The following is a 26,880-nucleotide window of genomic DNA, read 5'->3' on the forward strand; positions in this document are numbered from 1 at the left end:
GTCACGTATCCACACATTAGCACTGGTTTGATCACTATTTTATATATCCTGATTTTAGAGATTCGAATTAGACTTCTGGATTTAAAAGAGGATTATATATACATAAACATAAGTTAGCTACCTAAATATTCCCTTTTATTTTTATTTTTTATGTAACAACATTACCTACGGCATCTAAGACGCTGCAATCTTTCAAAATTATATGGCTTTATTGTTCCGTTATGCCCTACTCTCGATCCTCTCTTTTGTATGTTAAAGAACATTTATTTGATTTTCTCATTAGTGACTATTAGACCATCAGTCAGACCAAACTATCAGTCAGTTCCACGGATTATGGGGGGGGGGGGGGCAATTCTGACATATTTTAGAAAAAACCATCTAACAGGTACATATCTCTAAAAATTGCAACTTTCAATGCAAGAACCCTGCTATCAGAAGAAAAATTCATAGAAATGGAATCTGAACTTGATAAAATCAATTGGGACATTGTTGGAGTCGCTGAGGTCAGGTTCAACATGCCCTCAAAAATATGAAAAATAATAGAGCTCCGGGGGAAGATGGTGTAGTCATTGAGACAATTAAACTAGGAGGTCCACTTTTGATGTCCCGAATCCAAACACTTTTTAATCTATGTCTGCATAGTGAAAACATTCCAAGTAAATGGAAAAATTCGGTTACAATCCTCCTCCACAAAAAAGGGGATAAATCAGATCTCGAAAACTATAGGCCAATTAGTTTGCTTAACTACCTATACAAGCTCTTTACTCGAATACTGACAAACAGGTTAGAAGCAAAACTCGATTTCTATCAATCAGAAGAACAGGCAGGATTTCGAGCGGGACACGGAACAAACGACCATTTGCAATGCCTTAAAACTCTAGTTGAAAAGTCTATCGAATATAACAGACCCCTTGCTCTTATCTTTGTCGACTTCCACAAAGCATTTGACACAGTCGAAACAGTTGCTATCTTAAAAGCACTATCAGAATGCAGAATAGATCACAGGTATGCAAATATTATTCGAAATATATACGAAAATGCGACAACAACCGTTAACCTCCATTGCACTGAGAAGATAAAAATTGGCAGAGGGGTGCGGCAGGGAGATACCTTGTCGCCAAAACTATTTATAACAGTTATGGAGTACGCATTTAAAAGGCTAGAGTTTGAATCAAAGGGTATTAGAATCGATGGAAAGATATTCAATCATCTCAGATATGCTGATGATATTGTTCTCATAAGAGACAACTTAGGAGAAGCCAGAGTTATGCTACAACAACTACAGCAAGTAACCCAGAAAGTCGGTTTAAAAATAAACTATGGAAAAACAAAAATGATGACCAATCTCGTCCCCAATGAGCTAATAGAAATCGAAAAGTCGTCCATAGAACTTGTGGAAAAATATGTGTATTTGGGTCACGAAATAAGGTTAACGCGAGATAACCAAACATGCGAGCTACTCAGAAAAATAAGTCTGGGTTGGGCTGCATTCGGAAAAATGAGAGACGTATTTAAAACAAATATACCGATCCATTTAAAAAGAAAAGCTTTTAACCAGTGCGTTCTACCAGTCCTCACATACGGAGCAGAAACCTTAACTCTCACAAAAACATCAGCCGAAAAATTGAGAAGGACACAACGAAAGATGGAGAGATCAATGCTTGGAGTAAACTTAAGCAATAGAATAAGAAACGGGGCAGTTCGTAGACGAACCGGAGTGGAAGACATTATCGAACATATTACAAAAAAAAAATGGAGATGGGCAGGACATGTTGCAAGAATGAAAGACAACAGTTTGACAAAAAAATTGCTTGAGTAGAGACCACGGACTGACAAGCGAAGCCGAGGAAGACCCCCAAAGCGATGGACCGACGACCTCAAAAGAATCGTGACCAATTGGATAGCAGAGGCGCAGAACAGAAGCAGATGGAAAAGTCTAGAGGAGGCCTATGTTCAACAATGGACAACTCTTTTTTGCTGCTACTAGCATTAATTTATGGATTAAATCCGGATAGCAAATAGATATTCTTCACTTTCTCGGAGAAATAATATTCTAACACACAAAATCCTATTAAATTGTCAAAACCTTCCTTGCATATTCTATTCACTTATGAGGAGCAGCAGCAATATCAGTGCCATAATAAGGCTTATAGTTCTGAACTGGCTAATTGTTGGATAATGAGAAGCATGAGTGTAGCAGTTTTAATGTTTTCGGGACTGCTACCTGGTATCGGGGAGCAGAATTATCATTACCGAGTTAATGCATATAGGAATTGTTGCTTGAACTTTATTATTATTAAACAACACTATATTTCCTAGTAAAATAATCATAAATTTACAGTAAGAAAAATTTTTGAACGTTGGTTATGAAAACATCATGTACATACCACCGGGTTCACTATATCCATATCCAGCAAAATCCTTGTAATAATGATACTGGAAACCAAAGATGAAAATATGTTCCAAGAAACTCTGTGTTATAAAACAGTCGAATAAAATACAGATTCTCGATTTCAATAATCAAAAAATTAATGAACAGCTTACTAAAATAGAAATAACGCCTATTTAAGATGTAATCCATTAACGGCCCAAGGGACAAAGAACTCCTAACATATGCTAATGATATAGAACTCATAACTCTAATGAGAAACTCTTCCGTCCACAAACTTCAATAAAGTGAAGAGAGCACAAAAAATGTTTGACTTAAAATCAATGAAATGAAAACCAAATGCAAGCGAATCAACAGAAAACCAATCAACCAATTCAATAAATTTAGAAAAAACATTAAAGTCAACAACTACAATTTCGAAAGTATGGAACACTTTAAATATCTTAGATCACTAATCACGGTTAATAATAATGCCACTAAAGAAATACAGAGCATAATTCAAACTTCAGACCTATTTTAATACATGGATGTGAGTCATGGAGAATGACTAAAACAAATAAGGAAGCACTCCGAATATTTGAAAGGAAAATAATCAGAAATTTTTATTTAACTCCATTATCATAACTACTATTTAAATGGGAATAAGCAACAATTAGAGGTTAAAGTTAGTTTATTGACGTTTCAATTTCCACTTCGGAAATCATTCTCACTAATGTTTGTATTTTGAGAACGATTTCCGAAGTGGAAATTGAAACGTCAATAAACTAACTTTAAGCTTTAATTGTGGCTTATTCCCATTTAAATAGTAATTACTTTAAAATGCCACAAAAAAATAGCTTAAGAACTCATTATCATATCGCTACAAATCCGTATAGAATAAGAAAACATACTGAATAAAGAAAGCTCGCATAACGATATTGTTCAGGAAAATAAATCCCTTAAGGTATATCGGACACGTGCATAGACGCCAAGATGTCAAACTTGTAGAACTGGTGTGGAAGGAAGTTAGCACAGAAGAATGCCACTTGGGCATGTCAGTATACAATGGAGAGAAAACATCCAATCATATCTCAAAAAATGAACATTTCATTTGATTGCAGATTCGTGGAAAATCGATCAACTTGGAGATAAGTTGTAATCAGCGAAGACCTACCCAGTGTTGTAGCGCTACGTATTGATAATGATAAAGAGAAAGGAGAAACAGTGACAAAAAGCAACAAAAATGGACTATGGAGCAAAGCTGCTTCAAAATCTTTGATTGGAGAGGATTTAATGAAAGTATAAGAAATACAATGGATCATTGATGGATTCGAGAAACTTAAGACTTGAGAAAGGCACTCTCCCAAACAGCTGTAGTGATAAGATAGAAATAATTTTGTAGAAGTTTTGCTGTTTTATTGTTAAACAAAATGGAATTAACATACGTCATTATATACGCTAAAATAACTAGACAACTTATATGATACGGACATATAAGGAGAAAGTTTAATGATACAATAATCTACCCAATATTTGTTATGAGTAAAAACGATATGAATAAACAAAATAAATAAAACCATGGCAAAAGGCAAAAAGAGTAATGATTTAAAAATGAGAGAGGTATCCTGTGGATAACATGTGCTTAATTAGGAACGAATGGAGATGAAGATCAGAAGACGACAAAGAACGTTTTAAATTGATAAATGTATACAATTTTTAACAATGTATATTTATAGGTCATTATTAGGGCCAACGTTCTAATTTTATGTAAAATAACACTTTTCAAGTTGGATCGGTTACAGCACGGTGGAATCAAATACACCCAAAGTTAAAAACTATCGATGTTTATATGAAAGATGAAACCTTATGGCACATGACCGTGCAATCTTGACACCTACACATTATCACATAATTGTGAACGGTATATTATACCTAATTACTAAGAAGTTTGTTATTTTATTCTAAGAATAAGTTTAATAATTTACGGGAGATTTAATGTATTTAAAATTTTACAGGATCCGGTATCGTAATAAGAAGTCAAATTTCACTACAACTCCATTAAAACTTGTTAAATTTTACGTTGGATATTCTTTTTGTGAATATAATAAGTAAAAATACAGTAAGTTTCATCTTCTTATTGTGCCGTATTCTAATTAAGGTTAGCGATTACTTCTTTAAACGCTTCCCATAAATTATTATAGTTTAAATTTAACTACTTTATGAAACAAATATTGCACGTCATAAATTGCAGGAATTGAAAAATTACAAAGACAAAATTACAATTTTATGTAGTTTATTATAATCCTACCGAAGGGCTTCTACTTTCTTAAACTGTTACACGACTACTCTACTCGATGTTAGTACATTTTAACAAAAAATAATAATAAATAAAACGAAAACTAGCCATTTCCAAGTTTATAATAAATACTTTTTTAAGTTTGAAAATAATTAAAGCAAGTAATATAAATAACCACCATAAAATATTTAACTACATTAACCAAGTACCTATTTGTGAAATTTCTCGATGACTAAATTGATTGATATTTAAATAAATTTGAAGTTCCAAAACGTACCTGCTGAAAAATTTAAAAATCTACGACTAATCAAATTATTGGCAACATCGGAGGAGTTTAGTTGTGTACGCAAAGAAATGTTTACGGATCCCAAAAGTGTTTTAACCTATTACGGAGTCCACTTAATCCGACGTGTTGGTCGGAGTCCGCATAAAGCGCTACCCAGATAATAATATACACGATGTATATTCGCCTGGAGTTAGTATAATACCGTTTTAGTACGGAGCCCCCATTAACCGCTAGATCTATATATATATATATATATATATATATATATATATATATATATATATACATTTCATCCACAAATCATTCTGGCATCATGTTTCGTTAAAAGTAACGAGTTAGATTATATTGCAACTACCTATTGTATCTTCGCTCCAATTGGTCCAGTCGCGACGTACAGCCCCTCAAATGATAGGATTTAAACAATAAAATACAATAAGACAGAAAAATCAAATATAGCAGCATGTCAAAAAGGCCTTAATTATATATCTTCGTTTCTATAAGTCCAATCGTGACGTACAGTATCTCAAATGACAGGATTTAACCTGTTGTGAAAACAATGAAATAAAAAAAAATTAAATACAGCAACATGTCAAAAGTGCCGTAGTCACGTATCTTCGGTCCTATTAGTCCAATCGTGACGTATAGTACCTCTAATGATAGGATTTAATATAAAGAATACAATGGGATAGAAAAATCAAATACAGCACAATGTCAAAAGGGCCTTAGTTGTGTATCTTCAGTTCTATTAGTCCAATCATAACGTGCAGTACCTCAAATGAAAGGATTTAACAAATAAAATACAATGAGGTATAAAAATTAAATGGAATAGCATGTCCAAATGGCCTTAGTTATGTATCCTCAGTCCTATTAGTCCAATCGTGACGTACTCAAATGATAGCACTTAACCAACAGAATACGATGACGTAGAAATCAAATACAGCAACACGTTAAAAGGGCCTTAGTTACGTATCTTCGTTTTTAGTGGCCCAATCGTGACGTACAGTACCTCAAATGATAGGATTTAACCAATCGAATACAATAAGATAGAAAAATAAAATACATCAGCCTGTCAAAAGGGCCTTAGTTATGTATCTGCGGTCCTATTAGTCCAATCTTGACGTTTCGTACCTCAAATGATAGAATTTAACTAATAGAATACAATGAGATATAAAAATTAAATAGAGTAGCCTGGCAAAGGGGCCTTAGTTATGTATCTTCGATCCTATTAGTCCAATCGTGACGTACAGTACCTCAAATGGTAGCATTTAACCAATAGAATACTACGACGTAGAAATCAAATACAGCAATACGTCAAAATGACCTTAGGTACATATCTTTGCTCCTATATGTGTTATGTCAAAATAGCCTTAGTTGCGTATCTCCGATCCTATAGGTCTAATCATGACATATGGAGCCTAAAATGATCGGATTTAACGGAGATAATACGATGGTGGAGAGAAATTAAACATGGCGGCATGTAATAACACCGTAAACTGACAGCGATAAAACGAATTAATGCACAGAGGTGTGTGGCATATTACGTGACAGGATTTAGAGAATACCATACGATTAGGAGAGGCACTCAAAGAAGAAGATATGATAAACTCGAAAAAGATATGCCTCTCGTTCACTGGACACATTTACTGCTCCTTGACGCTGTGACGAGAATGAAATAGGATTTAACAAATAGAATGACAGAAAACTAAACAAGACACTGTATCAAACGTGGAATGCGTCGTAGACCGTGAAATATTGGCGTAAAATTATATGATGGCCATAGACGGTTCCTTAATACCCAGCAAACGACTCGCTTTGTAAAGTTACATAGGCGGGATCTGTGCGAGAAAAAGTCGATCATTCGTTTTATATCCCAAAGAGGACCATAAAATATTCAACGTTAAAATGTGATATAATGTAACGGTATGACAAATCTTTTTTTTTCCGCACGGGTGCATGCCTGTGTACCTATACAAAGGGAGTCGTGCATAACCTTTAAGTTGATCGTAATACATAACTGCAACAAGTATGTTGACGACTTGGGTTAGTATATACAGTGCATTCGGTACGTTTTTTAAACATGATTAGGAAATTGTTGACTGGAGGCTATTAAAGAAGTTCTTAAATTTTTTCGGGTCACCGCCTTTTCTGTAAATGGAGTGAATATTGTTATCTATTTATTTTTTTTCCTCAGTTGAATAATTCCTGCTGGTATTTGGTCTAAGCTTACTTCTGTTCCCCATTCAAGCTGTTTCATAGCTAATTCTACTTCTTCTTTATGGTGCCCTGTTCACCTGTTTTGGTAATTTCGGACTATTTCATCTCTTATAACATAAAACAGTTGTTTCAGATATCTTTATCGCGTTTCCTTTTTTTATGGATGAATATGCTGCCGTTTTCATCTTCTACTATTTCGTATGGAGCTACACGATCAACAGTTCCAAATCAAGAATACACAAATGACACTCCGAATTATATTATACAACTAATAGTCGAAAAATGAAGAGCAAGCCGTAGATGGCCAAGATATTACATTAGTACATTGTCTAAAGAAGATCATTCAGTATGAATAGCAACAAAAACACTTAAAGAGACCTGCACAACACAACCCACCAATTAAGAAAGATTACGTTAGTTGAGGAAGATCAGACCAGGAAAAAATGTCAACATTTTCAGAATACCAGATAATAATAATCAAGAAATAGAATACTGAAAACTTTTGTTTTTAACTGTACATTGACTTTGCCATTGCCATTTTTTAAATAACACTTAATATTGCACTTTTTTATTGTATTTTTCTCATCTTTCAAGATAATTCTTATAGGGATATATTTATTTATAACATACGGTCTTATGGTCTTATTACGGCTTTAAGATTATACGACCTAAATGTATCTTGTACCGAACTGCTAATTGACCACCAGTGACTCATGCCGCACTAATAAAAATCCGACAGGAATCTGCATTTCTATAAAAAAATTGATTATTTGTTTTGTGTATTAATTTAGTTTAGGTCGAACAAGAATTGCAGTAAAAGATTTTTCTAAATATAGAATGTAAACCATATTTCCAATGCTTTGTGAAAGAGAACCAGTTTATAATATTCCTGACGACGTAAAAACACCTTATTTTAGAATATTGGTCGATGAATTGAAATCATGGTTCAAGAAACGAATTATTCATGTGCAGATGTTCGACTATAAATACATGTAAAACCAAAATTTCGATTAAAAAAATTTGCAACCGGTTACTTACGATGAAACTTAACCCCATTATTGATTTTAAAAGTGATAAAATGGGTCGACAAAAGACCAGTTTTAATCCTTACAACATTTAAACATAATAGTTGTATCTTGGTTTAATCAGGTGTAATCAGTTATACACAAGTGCTAAAACCACAAACTATTCTCGATTATAACTTGGTGAAAAAGAGTGTTGATTTTAGTGATCAAATGGCTTCTTACCAAAGCCCAATACGCAAAATTCTGAAGTGGTACCGGAAAGTGGCAGTGAAATTAATATTGAATACCGTAGTAGTCAATGCTTAGTTGCTAAATAATAGAAAACGTGAAAAAAGCGACAACCTATCCTTGAGTTCAGACTGGAGTTCGCGAAGGCATTTGCAAATAAAGAAATATTGTAACCCTCACGACCAGTTACACTCAAAAATAACATCTCAGGCAAAGCGATGTAGATAATACAAAGTGAAGAAAGTGTACAAGATGTTACAAACTTTTAAGAAGAAGCATGACTAGTAGGAAGGCCGATAGAAAAGTTAAAACATACTGTGAAGAATGTGATGGCAAAACTGCAATATGTCTAGTGTGCTTCAATGAAGCACATTAAAAAACAATTTTACTTATACAGGAACTATTATTGAGTAAAAACGTATTATATATAGTATTGGAAGTCGTAAGTTGATAGTTTCTAGTAGAACGTTTTTATTTTTAATTACCTCCGTACAAGTGAGTTGTAGTATTTATAAAAAAAAATGGATGTAAATAATATGCCTTCGACATCTAAAAAAGCTAGATGTGAACATAAACGTAGATTGACACTGCTGAATTACAATCCTTGTTAGAAGCATCTGACGAGGACGATGTAGATTAAATGAATGGTGGAAGTGACTCTGATTGACTCTGACGAAATATTTGCACAAAGTCGTTCAGAAAAATCGAGGATTGCGTTTTGGAAAGAGACAACCCAAACAGAATTTAAGACTTTTCTCGGGCTTATGTTTCATATGGGGACAATTAAGATGAACCGTCCGAATGACTACTGGAAAAGTACGGGTAACTTCTATAATAGCGTTGACTTGACTAGACAATTGCTCACAGCCCATATTAAGAAATAACCGAATAGACAATCCTCACTTGTCAAAGAAACTAAAAAAACGTGAAGTGGTCAGTATTTACAGTCATGAAGGAATATGTGTGACCAAGTGCAGAGATAAACGAGACATATACATGACATCTTAGAATATCGGGCCGTTCAATCATGCTTGACTTTACTCCTCGTTTGAAAAAAACAAAGTTCATTTCATGGAGTATTCTCCACATTGTTGTGCGTGGCATGTTTGCTAAATCTTATGTCTTTTTAACCAGTGCAAAAACTTTGTTCAATCTCGGCGGTAAATTTTTAAAGAAAAAACTATGCTAGATGGCACTTATCTGTGTACGAACTACTGCATCGTAAGTGAACTTTCTCCTGTTCACTCTACTTTTGGTACGTTTTCTATGGGCTTTAGTCCTCCTTCCGCAGTTTCTTTGCGTATTTTAGAAATAGTACTAAAACTGAATCCCGTCATAGCACTTACTTTATCGGTTAAACTTCTAACACTTTCACCACTTCTTAAATTTAGACGATAATTAAATACATTTAAAACAATTTGTTTTGCACGGATATCCAAGATATTCCCTTGGCTTAATTTTTGAATTTCCATTTTCAATTAACATTTAATTGTAAACTCACAATAACTACTAAAGAACCGCAAAGCCTTATTATCATTATATAGTCAGAGAACGACATAAAATCGCTGACATATGCACACCATATTATTTTAAGTTGCAATTAGTAATTAGATATATGCAAAGCGGTCCGTTTAATTGCTTATCTTTCAATAGCCGGCAAAATGCATGATATAGCTAAGAAATATTTTCTACTGATTTCCATGATTAATGGCATATGGTATTTTCACTGAAAAATAAATAAACTGTCGTTACTATAATTAAAATAATATAAAATAAAATTATCTTTTGTAAATACTATTTATTTAATTAAAATCATTTTCCCTACTTTTCATCTTTTTTTTCGAATGAGCATTTTTGGTCAATTACGTTAAAAAACATTAATTTTAATTCATACCTGTGGAAACCAAAATACAAATAATACAACCCTGAATCGGGCTTGTGTTCAACCTGGCATCGCTGCGTTTCTATCGTCCATAAGAAATACATGGTCCTATCTCCGCAATGTTATTTTCTTAACGTGGACCGCTCTATAGTAGATATCAAAAATTGGAAAAAAAATCTTTATACTAGAAACAGTTTTTCTAATACTACTTAAGTAATGAAGTCAAAAGTTGACATTAAAATGTATACCTGTGCTCCAAATTTTGCTTGCAGATTTGGCTGAATCTGGTGTATAATAGTGGCATTCAGATTCCCTGAGGGATCAATATCACCCAGCAATATAGGATATGCTTCTGTTGGAGATATTTGTTTTGTTCCCACATAAGTAGCTCCAAATCTATATCCACTGGGAGTAACAGAGCTCATATTTATTGTGTGGGATATTTGGAAGTGATTACTAAGACCTCTTGTAAGCATAACTCTAGCACCTTCAAAACATGTGGGAAAAACATCTGAAAAAAATCATTTATTTTTTCTTAAATTTGTCTATACATAAATAATATAATAAATAAACGTATAAATTAATAAAAAATAATTGCCACTCTTCGTAAAGGTAAAACTTAAAACCCTAAATGAAGAACAGATTCATCAAAATGACAAAAGTTACATTCAGTATGGGAAATGAATTCAGCATGTTATACAGAATGTTCCACATCAATAGAACAGTCCTGCGAAATCAATAACAATAATAGAACTTCCGTGGTCACAAAACTGAGGACTTTTTCTCTTAGCTGAGGACCTAATGACTAGCCTTAACAACTGTAACTAGCATTATCTTTCTGTTTTGTGTGTTCAAACGTTCTAAACGATTGGCATTCCTTTTCTCAGGTAGCTTATTTTCCTCCGTGGATGTGTTAGTTGTTGCTCTGGAAACATCAAAAGAGTCTTCTAACATTATTTCCACAAATTGGTCGCATTGCTCCTTATGATTATGTTACTTATTATTGATAGAATTTGGATCTTTTTTATGTGAATCATCTTCAATATGCATCTTTTGTTGCTATTTTTGTTCTTTTTCCAAAATCAGTACATTTTCAAAATCAAGAGAATAGCTATTTTCTCGAGAATGTTTGGCTAGGGCTGTTTTGTTTAATTTGTTGATTTGTACACTATGTTTGTGTACAACAACCCTTCTATGCAGGTATGTGTGTGCGCCCAATATACTTAAAGAATTCCTAGATAGTGTAAAATTCTACCTCAGCTCAGATTTCTGGAGTGGCCATTGGTTAGCCTATCTCAGTACCAATGGCAAACTTAGTAAAGGGAATAATAGAAACAACAGTCATCTCTAAATTGAAGTACAACATACATTTCTACAAACGATATGTTGATGACTGCTTACTCTGTATTCCGGATCATGAAATCGATCATACTTTTCAAATGTCCAATAATCCCATAAAAGAAGTGTTGTATTCAGTCTTACTGACAGAGCAATTAAGCTATCTAGCCCACAATACCATTCCGCAAATCTGAGAAAAGTTAAAGATATCTTAGTAAAAAATAATTATCCACCAGAATTTTACAACCATCTATTTAAAAAAAGAAGTTGAAATATCAGAAATCAATGTAATTCCAATACCAATCCAAAACAAACCCAAACCATACCTAGCAATAATAATGCCACTAAATCAAACAAACACTATATATCCTTACCATGCATTAATGGATTTTCTGAACAAATGTCAAATATTTTAGCAAAATATGATATTAATATTGGACATAAACCATCAAAAACACCTGTAAAATATTTTTTAAAATTTAAACCCAAGGTTGCATACCTTGGGTTTAAATTGCATTACATACCTGCATAGAAGGGTTGTTGCACACAAACATAGTGTACAACAAAAGATGCATATTGAAGATGATTTGTATAAAAAAAGGTCCAAATTCTGTCACTAATAAGACTGACATAAAAGATCTTTTCAATATGTATTATAATTTAATACACTTGCGAGAAAAAAAAATCGACTCAAAAGTAAAATAAGTTAATGTTTTACTTGGATCTAGGGATCCCACCTTAAATTTTTACCTTTACCATGCGATCTGCGCGATGCTCCATTACGCATATTATGATTTTAAAATTTTGGCTTGTGATTTCAAGAAATAATAAATTGACAATTTATTTGAAAACTAGATTTAAGCTAGATATTTAATTAACCAATTATAATCTTTCATTTATGTAGTCTTATCGAAATTATGATTAAAATGATGACTAGCAAATCTCATAAATAAAAAACTTAACTTTAACTAATTCTTAATTTAAAAGAGAATGTTATCCTTCATATCATTCATAATATTAATTTCCAAAATTCTTTCTTTTCTCTTTCAAAAAGCCTATTTCTTGTTTTATTTGACAAATATTGAGTACTTCTACTGGTTTTTTGTACGTTTCTTTACATTTTATTCCCACCACTAAATAGCAAAATCTTTTACAATGAAACTTTTTTAAACTTCTTTTTTAATTTAAATATTATGTTTATATGGGATTAAGCCACAATTTATTGGTTGTAATGAAAATCACATTTTTTAACTAACCAAAGTTTGACGTTTTGAAATCGTTCTCAAAATATTTATAGAAATTTTGAACGGCCAAGGATGGACCAAGGTTATTTTTATTAGTTATAATTATGATGAGCATTGATCTCTTTTTTTAATCGGTAAAAGATACAGGTTAGGTTAGGAGAAACAAAAATGTCAAAAGTCTTAAAATCATCTGCGCAATGGTGCATAGCGCATCTCGCATGGTAAAGGTGAAAATTTAAGGTGGGATCCCTAGATCCTTGTAATGTTTTGACTACGCTGTTTGGTCAGTGTATATCCACATATATGTACAATTAAAAGTAAAAAAACATAAACAGAAGTAATTTTTATTGCAATGACATCAATATTTATAAAGTTAGTAAGTAAAGAACATAACAAAGATAACTCAATATTGTATGTGAGAAAACATGTTATAAATGAAAGTGATTATGTTATGAATATAAAAGTAAAATAACATAAAAATCAAAATTAATACCTGCTCTGAGTTATATTACACTTTCCATGCTATGGATTATTTAAATGTCAATTTAGACAATTCGCGATTTAATAATGTGTAATATAAATGTAAGTACGATTTACTATTTGTATTGTTTAATTTACTTTTCAAGTTATAATAAATATATCCTTCATTAGTTTCTTTCTCTTCAATACATATACACATAAACGATAATAGCCAATATGTTTGTTTATGTACTCTCTTACTTGAAACTACTGTTAAACAATCAACTAGTTGAATAATTTAACGTTACTTGTTTACGAAAAACGGTTCAGTTGCGTTAACGATAAAAACATCAACGACCCACCTCTACTCGTTACCACAGAAGTGTCCTTACTTTGACATCGCGACGTTGCCAAATAATTGTGTATGAAGTTTTTTTATTGTGGCGTCATAATGCAGTTTATTATTTATATTGGGAATAAGGCACAATGTGACTTTAAAATAAGCTTATTTTGATGTTTAGATTTCCAATTCGGAAATCGTACTTAAAATATGAAACATGAATAAATTTTATTTATATAAAACGATTTCCGAAGTGAAAATTAAAATGTTAAATTACACTTATTGTAAAGTAAAATTGTGGCATATTCCCAATAAAAAACAGTAAGCTGCCATTTAAAACAATTCGCCCAAATTTGATTATCTTAGAACATTGTTCAAATGCTAAAAAGACAACAGGTTAAATAAAACCAATAAGTTTGGCAACGTTGAACTTCTCCTCTTTTATTAATTTTCACTAATGCATTTTCGACAATATAAAGGACGGACCTAATATACCTCTCTCTTTTAACAGGTGTTTCTCACTCCATCTCACGTAAGGTCCATACCGACAATAAACTTTTACCTATACTGTATATTAGTCAGAGTAAAATCTAAAAATCTATTCATACAATTAGGAATATTATTTATTTGTTGCAAGTTGTTAATATTAAGAAACTGCTGCATCAGCACATTTTTATCAAAATCCAAAAAGCTGTTATCATTAAAATGGGGTAAATTGAAATCTAGTAACATCACATTTGAGTTTTTTAATAAAAAATATTCACAAACAAATTAAAATAATTTTCATACATCACAACATCAGCTTTAGGTATAAAATACACAACGGAAACATAAAGGGTAAAGTTTTTTAAATTTATCTTAAGTATTACACAATCACTATTACAGGTAACATTAACAAGTTCATAAGGTAGTTCTTTTTGATTGCTAAAAGTACTCCTCCACCTCGCAGCCTATGGTCTGACCTATCTTTCCTAAGCACTGTGTACCTATTGTCGAAAAGTTCAGAATCAAAAATACCTTCATTCAGCCATGTCTCAGTAAGGGCAATTATGTCATAGTTTTCAGTTAGAGCTTCAGCATATATTCTATTGGTTTTGGTACATTTTGATAGTATATTGACATGAGTTTCTTTGGTGTATTAATGTTTATATTACTTACTATTTGTGTTGATTGAGAGGATTTATTTTTCTTTCGGCACTCTCCTCTTCATAAAAAAACGGAAAACTACTGCACCACTAGGCCAGACTTCTCTATTCTAAACCTTTCTGAAATTATCTTGGTTAACAGTGACCTTCATTGAGGAATAAATGCCTGGGTGTTTCGACTCATCTCAGACTCGCAGGTCACTTCTGGAAACTTTTCTCTAAGGCTGTTTCTTAAGTCTTTGGGTTTAGTGTTAGGAGCCAATCTTGTAACATGCAGAGATGCTGATTTAGGAACCGTCTGAATATTGATAGATTCAGATCCACATCCAACCACAAATCTCCTACGACGATTAGCCTTGGACCCACATACACCCATTCACTCTCATTATTTTTCCCTTCCAAATTTTGAATATAATACTGTTACGAACATGCTCTCGGCATGGTCCAGGTAACAGTTGCATTGCATCTCTAATACTCTTCCAGAAGCTTCGCGGTGTATCGAGTGCGAGAGAGAATCACCGGTCACGTAGGCGAATTAGAGGTGGGACTACGCCAGAATATTCTCGAACATAATACTTTTGGTATATATAGGTAACAATGTTAGAAGTAAGTTTAGTTGATAAAAGAGTACCGAACTGTAAACTATAAATAAATATATTTATATAAATTCGAACCGCTCGTTTTATTTAATCTCGCTACAGTTGGTGTTACGGTGTGAGTAAAAAAAAAATAAATTCAGCAGTGACTTTTGAAAAAGACTTTTGAACTTTTGAAAAGTATTGTTCGTCGGGAACATCCGCGTAGATCGGTAGTGATCTTTGTACGAAAGAACATTTAAAAAGTACATGTGTGCCTGACCCAAGATGCTGCTAGTACAACTTTCAGTAAAACAGTTGCGTGAGCAACTGGAAGAACGCGATGAAGACTGCAGCGGGTCCAAGAAGATACTCCAAGAACGACTAAAGACTGTTCTTAACAAGAATGGAGATGACCCAGAGACATTCCATTTTCAGTCAGCAGAAGAATCAGTTTTAATGAAGATAGAAGAAACTTCTAAAAAAACTGATGATAAATTCGAGACTGTTTCCAAAAGATTCGATGAAACGTCTCAAATTATTAAACAAGTAGCTAGACAAAACGACGAGAAATTCGAAAATATGTATAGAAGATTCGACGAACTATGTAATAAAAACAATGACAAATTTGAAGAAGTCTCAAGAACATTTGATCAGATACAGAAAAATGTAAACAACGTAGAAGAGAAGATCAAACAATTAGAGACCATGATAACTAACACGAAAGTGCTACCACCAATTAATACGGTAGCTTTAGATCCGGTAGTGAAAGAAGAATCTGCTAGAGACGAAATGACACATCATATGAGATTCAAATTGCCACCATTTGATGGAAAGTCCTCTTGGTCCATATACCTTAGACAATTTGAAGCTATTGCGACAGCCAATCATTGGACAGAACAAGAAAAAGCTGTTTCCTTGACTGCTGCTTTACGAGGTGATGCTGCAGATATCCTAAGATCGATTCCTAAGGGTCAAGAAAAATGTTACCAGACCTTGTTCACTCTACTAGACAAACGTTACGGAGATGCCCATCTACAACAAGTCTACAAGGCGCAACTAAGAAGTAGAATTCAACCGGAGGTACCAGACAACATTTTGGAAGAAATTGCTGTAGATACCTTCGTCAATGGGTTAAGAGAAAGTGAATTACAGAAAGCTTTACGACTAGCAAGACCGAAAGTTCTAGATGAAGCGCTCGCTATTGCCTTGGAACATGAAACAGCTAGTCAAACATCACGGAGCCATCGAGTAAGAACCATTGAAGACGGCGACGAACCAAACGATGAACGTCTAGAAGAAATGGTTCGAAAAGTAGTTCGTAACACGATGCCGAAGAGACGCGAGCCCAGATGTTGGAATTGTGGTGACGTAGGTCACATTCGTCGTAATTTCAAGAAAATGATACAACAGTCGGAAAACTAGAACGGGTCGACACCAAGGGGCAACTGCCGACCTCGAGAAACACAGCCCCCATAGTAACTGTGAACATTACGTCCTCAGGTGGAATTAATAGCTTGTACATCGAGGGTCGTATCAATAATAAATGTAGATCGTTTTTGGTGGATACAGGTGCAACGAGAACTATTGCACGGCCAGAAGTAGTACGAGGCCATCTTAAATTATCGCCTGCAACAGTAAAGCTTAGAACAGCAACTGGTGAGATAATTAATACATATGGCGAGGCTAATATGTCAGTATCCATTGGCCAGACCACAGTGAAACATAGAGTATTAATTGCAGATATCTCCGACGAGTTCATATTGGGGATGGATTTACTAAGGAAAGTTGGGGCTGTATTGAATGTCAAAGATGGAGTTCTCGAGATCAGTGGTGAAGAGTTGCCGTTTCATGAAGACAAAGAAGATGTTATCAGTTTAATAACTACTTGTGACGTAACAATACCCGGTAATAGTGAGAAACTTTTGATGACCAGACCTGATGGTTACTGCCGAGAGGGAAGTTTAAGGATGGTCGAAGATGTGAATAATTCCGAGTTCCTATCGGCAAAAGCTTTGGTGAGAATTCGATATGTCGTTCCTGTAAGAGTTATGAATTTAAAGGGAACTGCTATTAAGTTAAGTAAAAGAACTTTGATCGGACAGTGTGTTCCCGTGGCTTCGATTTGTTCCATGAATACTAATGAAAAACCGTCGAAATCTAAGTATCCAAAGGAGCTTGTTGAGACGATGATTAAAACGTGCCAAAATCTTGATGATGAACGAACTAAAAAAGTGAAGTCTATGCTGATAGAATTTCAAGATGTTTTTGCCATGGATAAGAAGGATAATGGCAAAACAAGCATAGTAAAGCATAAAATTAATACCGTAGACGCTCAGCCAATCAGACAACAACCTAGACGACTTCCATTTGCGAAAAGAGATGAAGCCGAAGACATCATCAAAGATATGAACAAACAAGGGGTAATTGAACCATCAAACAGTCCATGGACGTCACCAGTAGTGCTAGTAAAGAATAAAGATGGTTCAACACGTTTTTGTATTGACTACCGACAGCTCAATGCAGTAACTAAAAAAGATAGTTATCTTTTGCCCAGAATAGACGATACTTTAGATACACTTTCTGGTTCTCGTTGGTTCTCCACACTCGATCTGAAAAGTGGATATTGGCAAGTAGACATGGAGCCAGCTGATCGTGAAAAAACCGCATTCTCGATAGGATCACAGTTCACAGGGCTTTGGCAGTTCACAGTTATGCCCTTTGGTTTATGTAATGCCCCGGCCACATTTGAAAGATTAATGGAGGCAGTTTTAAGAGGTCTAACATGGAAAACATGCCCGGTTTATTTGGATGATGTAATTGTAGTTGGAAGATCCTTCGATGAACATGCCAATAATCTGACAGAAGTCTTTCAACGATTGCGGGCAGCGAATTTGAAGTTAAGTCCAAAGAAATGTCACTTGTTTCGACGAGAAGTGAAGTACTTGGGACATATTGTAGCAAGTAATGGTGTAACAGCTGATCCTGAAAAACTTGCAGCAATTAAAGATTGGCCTGTACCAAGAGATAAACACGAAATTAGAAGTTTTCTTGGCCTATGTACATATTACCGACGTTTTGTCAAAGGATTTGCCAACATCTCCAAGCCATTAACAAAGTTGACAGAAGAAGGCAAAGAATATACATGGAGCGAAGAGTGTCAAACAGCTTGCGAACACTTACAAATGACTCTGATCAGCGCACCGATTTTAAGCTACCCTGGACAGGCAGGAAAATTTGTGTTGGACACCGATGCAAGCAACAGTGCAATAGGAGCTGTTCTTTCCCAAATCCAAGATGGGCAGGAGAAAGTCATCGCTTACTTTAGCAAAGTCTTGTCGAAACCAGAAAGAAACTATTGCGTTACCAGGAGAGAATTGCTAGGCGTAGTAAAGGCTTGCGAGCATTTCCATAAATACTTGTATGGCAGAAAGTTTCTTCTTCGCACGGATCACGCAGCTCTAAAATGGCTTCTACAATTCCGTAATCCAGAGGGCCAGATGGCAAGATGGTTAGAATGATTACAAGAATATGATTACGAGATCGAACACAGGGCTGGCAGAGTTCATTCAAATGCTGATGCCCTTTCGAGACGGCCATGCAGTGTAAATTGTAATCACTGTCTTAAATTAGAAGAACGACTTTGCGCCGTGAGACGAACCACCGTCATTAATGATCAATGGCAGCCTCAACAGCTACAAGACGCTCAAGCAGATGATCCATGTATAAAAAGAGTATTAGATTGGATGCGTCGAAGTGAAAGACCTTCTTGGCAAGACATTAGTGCATGTAGTCCAGAAGTCAAGTGTTACTGGAGCCAATGGAATTGCCTAGTGCTGAAAGATGATCTTCTGAATAGAACCTTTGAGAACGATGATGGTACAGAAACTAAGCTTCAGTTGATTGTACCTAAAAGTAAAGTGTCAGAAGTATTGCGTCAGTTGCATGACGGTGCATCAGGTGGACACTTTGGTATCACGAAGACTCTGCAAAAGGTTCGAGAACGGTTCTATTGGGTGAACTGTAAAGATGATGTCAGAAGATGGTGCCGGAAATGTGAACTGTGTGCAACCAGTAATGGTCCAGCTGGTAAAAAGAGGGCACCCATGAGACAGTACAATGTTGGTAGTCCTATGGAAAGAGTAGCAATCGACATTGCAGGTCCACTTCCAGAGACAAACGATGGAAATAAATATATCCTGGTAGCCATGGATTATTTTACGAAATGGACTGAGGCCTATGCGATACCAAATCAAGAAGCTGCTACCGTTGCAGAGGTACTTGTTAAAGAATTCTTTAGCCGATTTGGTGTTCCCTTGGAGATCCACTCCGACCAAGGGCGAAACTTCGAGTCAACCCTTTTCCAAAACGTTTGTAAATTGATTGGTGTCAATAAGACCAGAACGACACACCTGCATCCTCAATCAGATGGAATGGTCGAGAGAATGAACCGAACAATGGGTAAACACCTGTCCAAGGTTGTATCAGAACATCAAAGAGATTGGGACCAGCATATTCATTTATTCCTAATGACCTACCGCTCGGCCGTGAATGAAACTACAGGCCAGACTCCAACCTGCCTGATGTTAGGTCGTGAAGTTCGTTTACCCTGCGACCTAGAGTTTGGCTGCAGACCTTCCGAAGAACATGTTGCAAGCGAAGATTATGTCCACCGCCTGAAGTTAAGAATGAACAACATTCATGAACTTGCCCGACAACACATCCAGATAGCCAGTGACAGAATGAAAGATCAATATGATTCTCGATGCAAGAGTGAAAGCTATGAAGTAGGTGATCTTGTTTGGCTTTATAATCCACAACGTCGTCGAGGCTTGTCTCCCAAACTGCAAAGACAATGGGAAGGTCCGTATGAAATTAAAAAGAAAATAAATGACGTAATATACCGAATTGAGAAGTTGCCGAAAGGTAAACCAAAAGTAGTTCACATAAATCGTCTTGCACCATATGCTGGCTCAAATGAAACAGAAGAAGCACGAACCCTTCAACATGAGATCAAAGATGACCGGCGACCAAGCTTTAATGAATTTATGACAAATTACGCAGAGAGAAAGAGTGCTAGATTCAGCGTGACCACAGAAGTTCAGCAGGATCTTTTTAGTGTTCCGCATAACGTCTCTCTAGCCCACTGTGTTTATTTTTTATTTATTTATTTCAACGGTAGAACCATTTACAATAAAATATAACAAATGGTAAAAAGTAAAGATCATGTACACAATCAAACAATATAGAATTTTAGAACAATATAGAACAATAAGAAACATCAAACAATAACAAAGAAACAAGTAAACAGTTAAAATTTGTACATAAAAACAGTATATCAAATCATCAAAGTTAAAAAATATATATATAAAAAAATATCACATATCTAGATTGATAATTACATTCTCAAGTTGCCTTTTGAAAGCGTTAATGTTTGTACAGAAAGGATCCAATAGGAGGTCATTGCAAGAGCTCAGCATTCTCGACAAGGGAAAATGACGAGCATAATCAGTCCTATGAAAAGGAATATAAAAGAGTGCAGTGTGTCGAGTTCTATGTATTGTGTTTAAGTGTACATTGGCTAATAACGAAGGGCAATTAACAAAGTTGTTTATAATTTTAAACAAAAATAACATATCAGCTCTCAACCTGCGGTTCTTCAATGTAATAATGTTAAATTGAGACATTATTATAGAATAATCTATGAAATAATTATCAGTATTTTTTAAATTAATATGTGCTTTAAAAGCTAAAGATCTTAGAAACTTCCTCTGTACGCTCTCCAATCCATCAATGTATACTTGATGAAATGGGGACCAAACAACAGAGCAGTATTCAAGACCTGAGCGTACCAGAGAGCAATACAATAATTTAAATACAATAGGTGAGAGATCATGACTGTTACGATAAATAAAACCAAGATTAAGAAATCCTGTTTCCTTAATTTTAAGAAAATGGCTTCTAAATGTCAATGCACAATCCAATAATACACCCAAATCTCTTATCTCAGTAACTGAATCCAAGAGTACATCATTAAGAACATATCTATTAGCTATTAGATTATTTATACGACCAAATGAAATACAAGAACATTTAGTTGGATTTAAGCTTAAACCATTTTGTTTTGACCATAAAAATATATTGTTTACATCATCTTGCAGGAGATCTCTATCCGATTTATTATGTATACAACGAAATAGCTTAAGATCATCAGCAAATAGCACGAAGTGTGAGTTTTTGATAGCCTTACCAATATCGTTAATGAACAAGTTAAAAAACAAAGGACCACAGTGAGACCCTTGTGGTACACCAGAATAACAATGGAATTCTTTTGAAATATAATTGTTAATCCGTACTTGCTGTGTACGTCCCATCAGAAAACTTTTAATCCAATTAACAATGAGGTCACCAAATCCAGATGCATGAAGTTTGTGGACCAAAAGATTATGATTAACCTGGTCAAAGGCCTTTGAGAAATCAGTGTAAACGCTGTCGACCTGAATTTTATTCTCAAATGCACCCAACAAGTATTGTTGGTAATTGACAAGGTTTGTTACTGTTGACTTCCCGTTAGAAAATCCATGTTGTTCATCAATAATTATGTTTCTGCAAGCCCAGGTGAGATTTATCGATACCAATTTATCAAGAAGGTTCGGGATTGCTGATTGAATAGTTATACCTCTATAGTTGTTAACACACTCGCGATTGCCAGATTTATAGATGGGTGTAAGAAAACTATTTTTCCAATATTGTGGAAATACAGATGATGATAATGATAAATTGAAAATTTGTTGTAAAGGTTTACAAAGGGAAAAAATACAGTTCTTAATAAGGGCTGCAGGTATACCACCAGGTCCCGAAGAATATGTAGTTTTTAAACTCATAATCCCCTCGAAAACATCAGTCACACTAAACTTCAGAATCTGACAATCCACACTATAGTCCAATTCAAAATTAGGTACATTATACTCACCATCATTATATGTACCTGAAAAATAACTGGCAAAAAGATTAACTATTTCATCACCATTCTGAGCTATTACATCCCCACCTTTATTAGACATTACATTAGGATAAGCACTAGACCCACGTGTAGTACTAACATACCTCCAAAAAGAGTGGGGATTACTTGAAAGATTTGCTTGAATATTCTCTAAATAGTTGTTATAACATACTGCTTGTAATGATTTACATCTTTCCCTTAACATCGAAAACTCCTCATATGAGTTGCCTGAGGCTTTAAAATTCCTGTGAGCTATTTTTTTCTGTATGACAAGCTCAATTAATTCTAAGTGTTGCCCAAGATCTTGAGATGAGTAAAGGAATCTCATCCGTATTTTATAAGAAATTCGGTCGTTTGGACGAGTTAAAAAACCAGCAGCCTAAAGTTGGAAGAGTACTGAGATTAGAAGATGGTTCTCGATCTTTGCTGTATATGGTGACCAGGAAGTCATATACAGACAGGGCAAGCTACGAGGATATATGGCGTGCTCTAACTAATTTGAAGAAAATTGTGTGCAATTACGACATCAAGAATTTGGCCTTACCCAAGATAGGCCATGCACTAGATAATCTGGATTGGAAGATTGTCAGAAGCATGCTTGAAGTAATCTTAAGAGAAACTGGCGTACGAATTACTGTGTGTTGCATTAACCCGATGAGATTGTATCCTTCAAAGTCAGTAGACTGTTATTTCTTTCTAAAGGGTTCATGCAGAGCTGGAGAGTCCTGTAGATTCCGCCATCCTGTGCCTACATATAGAGTTGCTGATCGGGACGATCAGATTTAAGAGGGGAGCAGTGTTACGAACATGCTCTCGGCATGGCCCAGGTGTATCGAGTGCGAGAGAGAATAACCGGTCACGTAGGCGAATTAGAGGTGGGACTACACCAGAATATTCTCGAACATAATATTTGGTATATATAGGTAACAATGTTAGAAATAAGTTTAGTTGATAAAAGAGTACCGAACTGTAAACTATAAATAAATATATTTATATAAATTCGAACCACTCGTTTTATTTAATCTCGCTACAATACCATGAACAGCAAACAACTATTTTCAAAAATCAAGGACCCAGTACCAACCTTATATAAAAGTAATGTTATATAAAATAGCTACATTGGCCAAACATCACAATGGCTAAAACAATGCATCACACAACATAAAAGTGATTGCTGCTTGGGAAAAATACTTGGGCAGTAGTTGAGCACTATGAAAACACTGGTCATTATGCTAGACTGTAACAGAACTCACATTTTGGCACAGACTGATAACTACAAAAGTAGATTATTTCTTGAGATCTATGACATTACCAAAAAAAACACTTTAAATTATAAAACAACCACTGGACAGTGTCCATTGTAATATATTTGTATTGTACATAACATTGTAATATATTAAACAAAATTTATAAATACTCAAAATAGCCAACATTCACCTTAATAACAATTAACCTTATTAATTCATCAAAAAAATATCATTCTTCTAATGTTTCTTTTATTGTAATTTTTATTTTTACATTTGAAGTAATTTAAATTTTTTTATCGAATTACTTCATTCTTCTACTGTTTCTTTTATTGTAATTTTTATTTTTACATTTGAAGTAATTTAAATTTTTTTATCGAATTACTTCATTCTTCTACTGTTTCTTTTATTGTAATTTTTATTTTTACATTTGAAGTAATTTAAATTTTTTTATCGAATTGCTGTAAACAAAGTGCTTAAGACAATTTAATCTTGACATTCAATATTTTACATACTTCAATGTCAGTTTATATTTGTGAAATATTTTAATTTCTGTGAGTGTTTTTAAATGTATTGGTACACCATTTTTTGTAATGTTCAAATTGTTTTACAGTTTACTCCTGATAAAGCCTTCAAATAAATAGCGAAATATTGAGTTTCTTAGAAAAAACAAAGATTTTTATTAGAGGCCACTTTACCTGATAATTGCTATGTATTTATAAATTATTTTTTTGGTCGAAACAATCATTTTAAATTATATATATATATATATATATATATATATATATATATATATATATATATATATATATATATATATATATATATATATATATATAGTGAATCTAATAACATGAGCACTGCATAAATATATATATACATAATTAAGTAAATATATAGTGTTAATTGATATGATAAACAATATAAAACTGTTTTTCTACTTTAAAGCTTAAGCTATTCGAGAGAACAAATAACTCATGTTATCAAAATTAGTTGTGCCACAATTTTTTTAAATGGCTCACATAGGTACCTACTAAAAAAATTAGGTTAGGATGCAACATACTTTTACACTTTGAATGAATCTCTTCCAATGGTCCAGGATTTTCAATCACCTCCGGCGGAATAGCTGCAGGATCAGTATCCTTCTTCCTAGGGAAGGTTGTACTTGGTGGAGGTGGTGAAGGAGGGTTAGAGGAATAAGCGTGTACATTACCCATTACTTATAATAGTTACGGACTGATAATAAGTGAATTCCAACTATTAAAAATTCTGTATATACTTCACAGTTTCAGTCAATAAATATAATCTAAGTAAAAATTTTTAGAAACCACCACACATTTTTGTAATTTGCTTGGTTTTGACACTGTACTGCAGTTGCAGATGACAGAAGGAAACAGTTGATGTGTTGTGATTGACATTTGACATGGATCAACCACCACTCACATGGACGTATATGCTTCATCTAATTTACTTACCGATGCACGTCATCCGCGGCATAGCCCGTGAGGTCACATGATACCAACACGAAATATGTAGGCGGTAGGTGTCAGAGTCCTAGTAAGGTAAGTACCGGAGAAAAAGTGGGGAGAGTTTCTAGCGCTAAATAAGTTCGGAATCGGGAACTAAAATATTTAGCGGCAAATACAAAATGTAGGTTCTGAATTTAAGGCGAGAAATTCAAAAATGATATACTGAATTTTAGGCGGGAAATTCAAAATGTTCCGAATTTTATATGGAAAATAAATATAATCATAAAATAATAAATAAAAACTTATTCTATGCCAAAATATATTCTCTGTCCAAAAATGTAGTATACACTTATGCAATTTTATATACCATAAATGTATAACATATCAGATAGATATGTTATACATAGATATGTTATAGTTTTGGTACAGGATAAGTTTTAATTTATTATTTTATGACTATATCTGTTTTCCATTACATTAAACATCAACATAAAAAACAGATATTCTTAAAAATTTATTTATTTCTGTAATTTATAAAATTTGAGGAATCACAGAGGTATAATATAGATCTAAGTCATCACTGCCATTGTGGTGGTCTTCACCTGTATCCCTGTATAGCAATCTGTGTCCACGAAACTAGGTTCCATTCTGAACTTAACCATCTATTCACTACAACCTACAAAATGATATATGGAATTACACACAAGCAAGCAACCAAAATAAGTAAGTCCTACCTGCGGAGACTTGCATACCCATATGGACATTCAGGCATACAATTCACTGAGGTGAGAAGGATTGGTCCGTGAATTAGGGACCACTCCTTCGAACCCCAATGTTCCCCAGGCTTTCCTCCATTCCTCCACCCCTCCCCCGCTTGGGGAGGCTACTTTCATCTATATATTTACATTTACTGAATAGTGCAGAGCAGGATGAGGCACTTTAATCCTGCTATGCTACTTGTATGTGTGTGTTCATGTCTGTGTGTGTGCGCGCATGTGTGTATATGTTAGAGCTTTATTATTTATCTAATGTATTTTACACACAAACATATTATAAATAAAAAATAAACTATTTTTATGTGTAAAATAAAAGTAAAATATGTAACTATGTACAATAAAAGGAAAATATGTGACTATGTATAATTAAAGTGAAATATGTAACTATTTAAATAAAAGTAAAATATGTAACTATGGGGAGTGAGACAAGGACACACCATTTCTCCCAAACTGTTCACCCTTGTTCTATAAGACATTTTTAAGAAATTACAATGGAACAACAAGGGTGTAAACATCATTTCTATAAACTTAACAGCACAAGGTAGACACAGACGGAAGCAATTGTGAGAGAGGAGCAGATGGAAAATGTTTGATGATGAAGATATATGTAAAACAATCAAAAGAATTTTAAAGGTTCCATATGAGTCCAGTAAATAGAAAACACAATTTTATTTGTTTACAACAAAATGGAAATATGAGACTGTAAACAGAAATGATTTACAAAAAAAGCAGACACATTTTTTGTAAAACATGTATTCATACAAAATTGTTTTCTCCTACTTTCATATATTTTCTATGAGCAATTAATTTCATAGGATCCATCCTAGTGCATTGTGGTTTACTTTTAAGGAAGTTAATAAATTTCTGGTCTCTGCCATTTACACTTTTACACCACATATACAGAGAAAGTCCTATAAATTTACATATTTCCGTCTTACTACACTATCATAGTACTCTTTTATTTTGTTCCATTTTAACTATCGCGGAA

At 34.0% G+C, this 26,880-nt stretch overlaps 1 protein-coding gene across 1 annotated transcript in view; it reads right to left on the bottom strand.

Annotated features, from left to right (window-relative positions):
• The window catches only part of Tom40 (Translocase of outer membrane 40), a 200,047-nt gene extending 175,000 nt beyond the window's left edge, over positions 1 to 25,047 (bottom strand). The window contains exons 1-2 of the mRNA XM_072534793.1: positions 24,711 to 25,047; positions 10,548 to 10,810 (exon numbers count right to left, since the gene is read on the bottom strand). Of these exons, the coding sequence (XP_072390894.1) occupies positions 10,548 to 10,810; positions 24,711 to 24,864 (417 nt within the window). The 5' untranslated portion in view covers positions 24,865 to 25,047. The remainder of the gene's footprint in view (positions 1 to 10,547; positions 10,811 to 24,710) is intronic.
• Between the last annotated feature and the right edge of the window lie 1,833 nt (positions 25,048 to 26,880).

This window comes from Diabrotica undecimpunctata, chromosome 6 (genome assembly GCF_040954645.1).
Source record: "Diabrotica undecimpunctata isolate CICGRU chromosome 6, icDiaUnde3, whole genome shotgun sequence".
Lineage (NCBI taxonomy): Eukaryota > Metazoa > Arthropoda > Insecta > Coleoptera > Chrysomelidae > Diabrotica > Diabrotica undecimpunctata.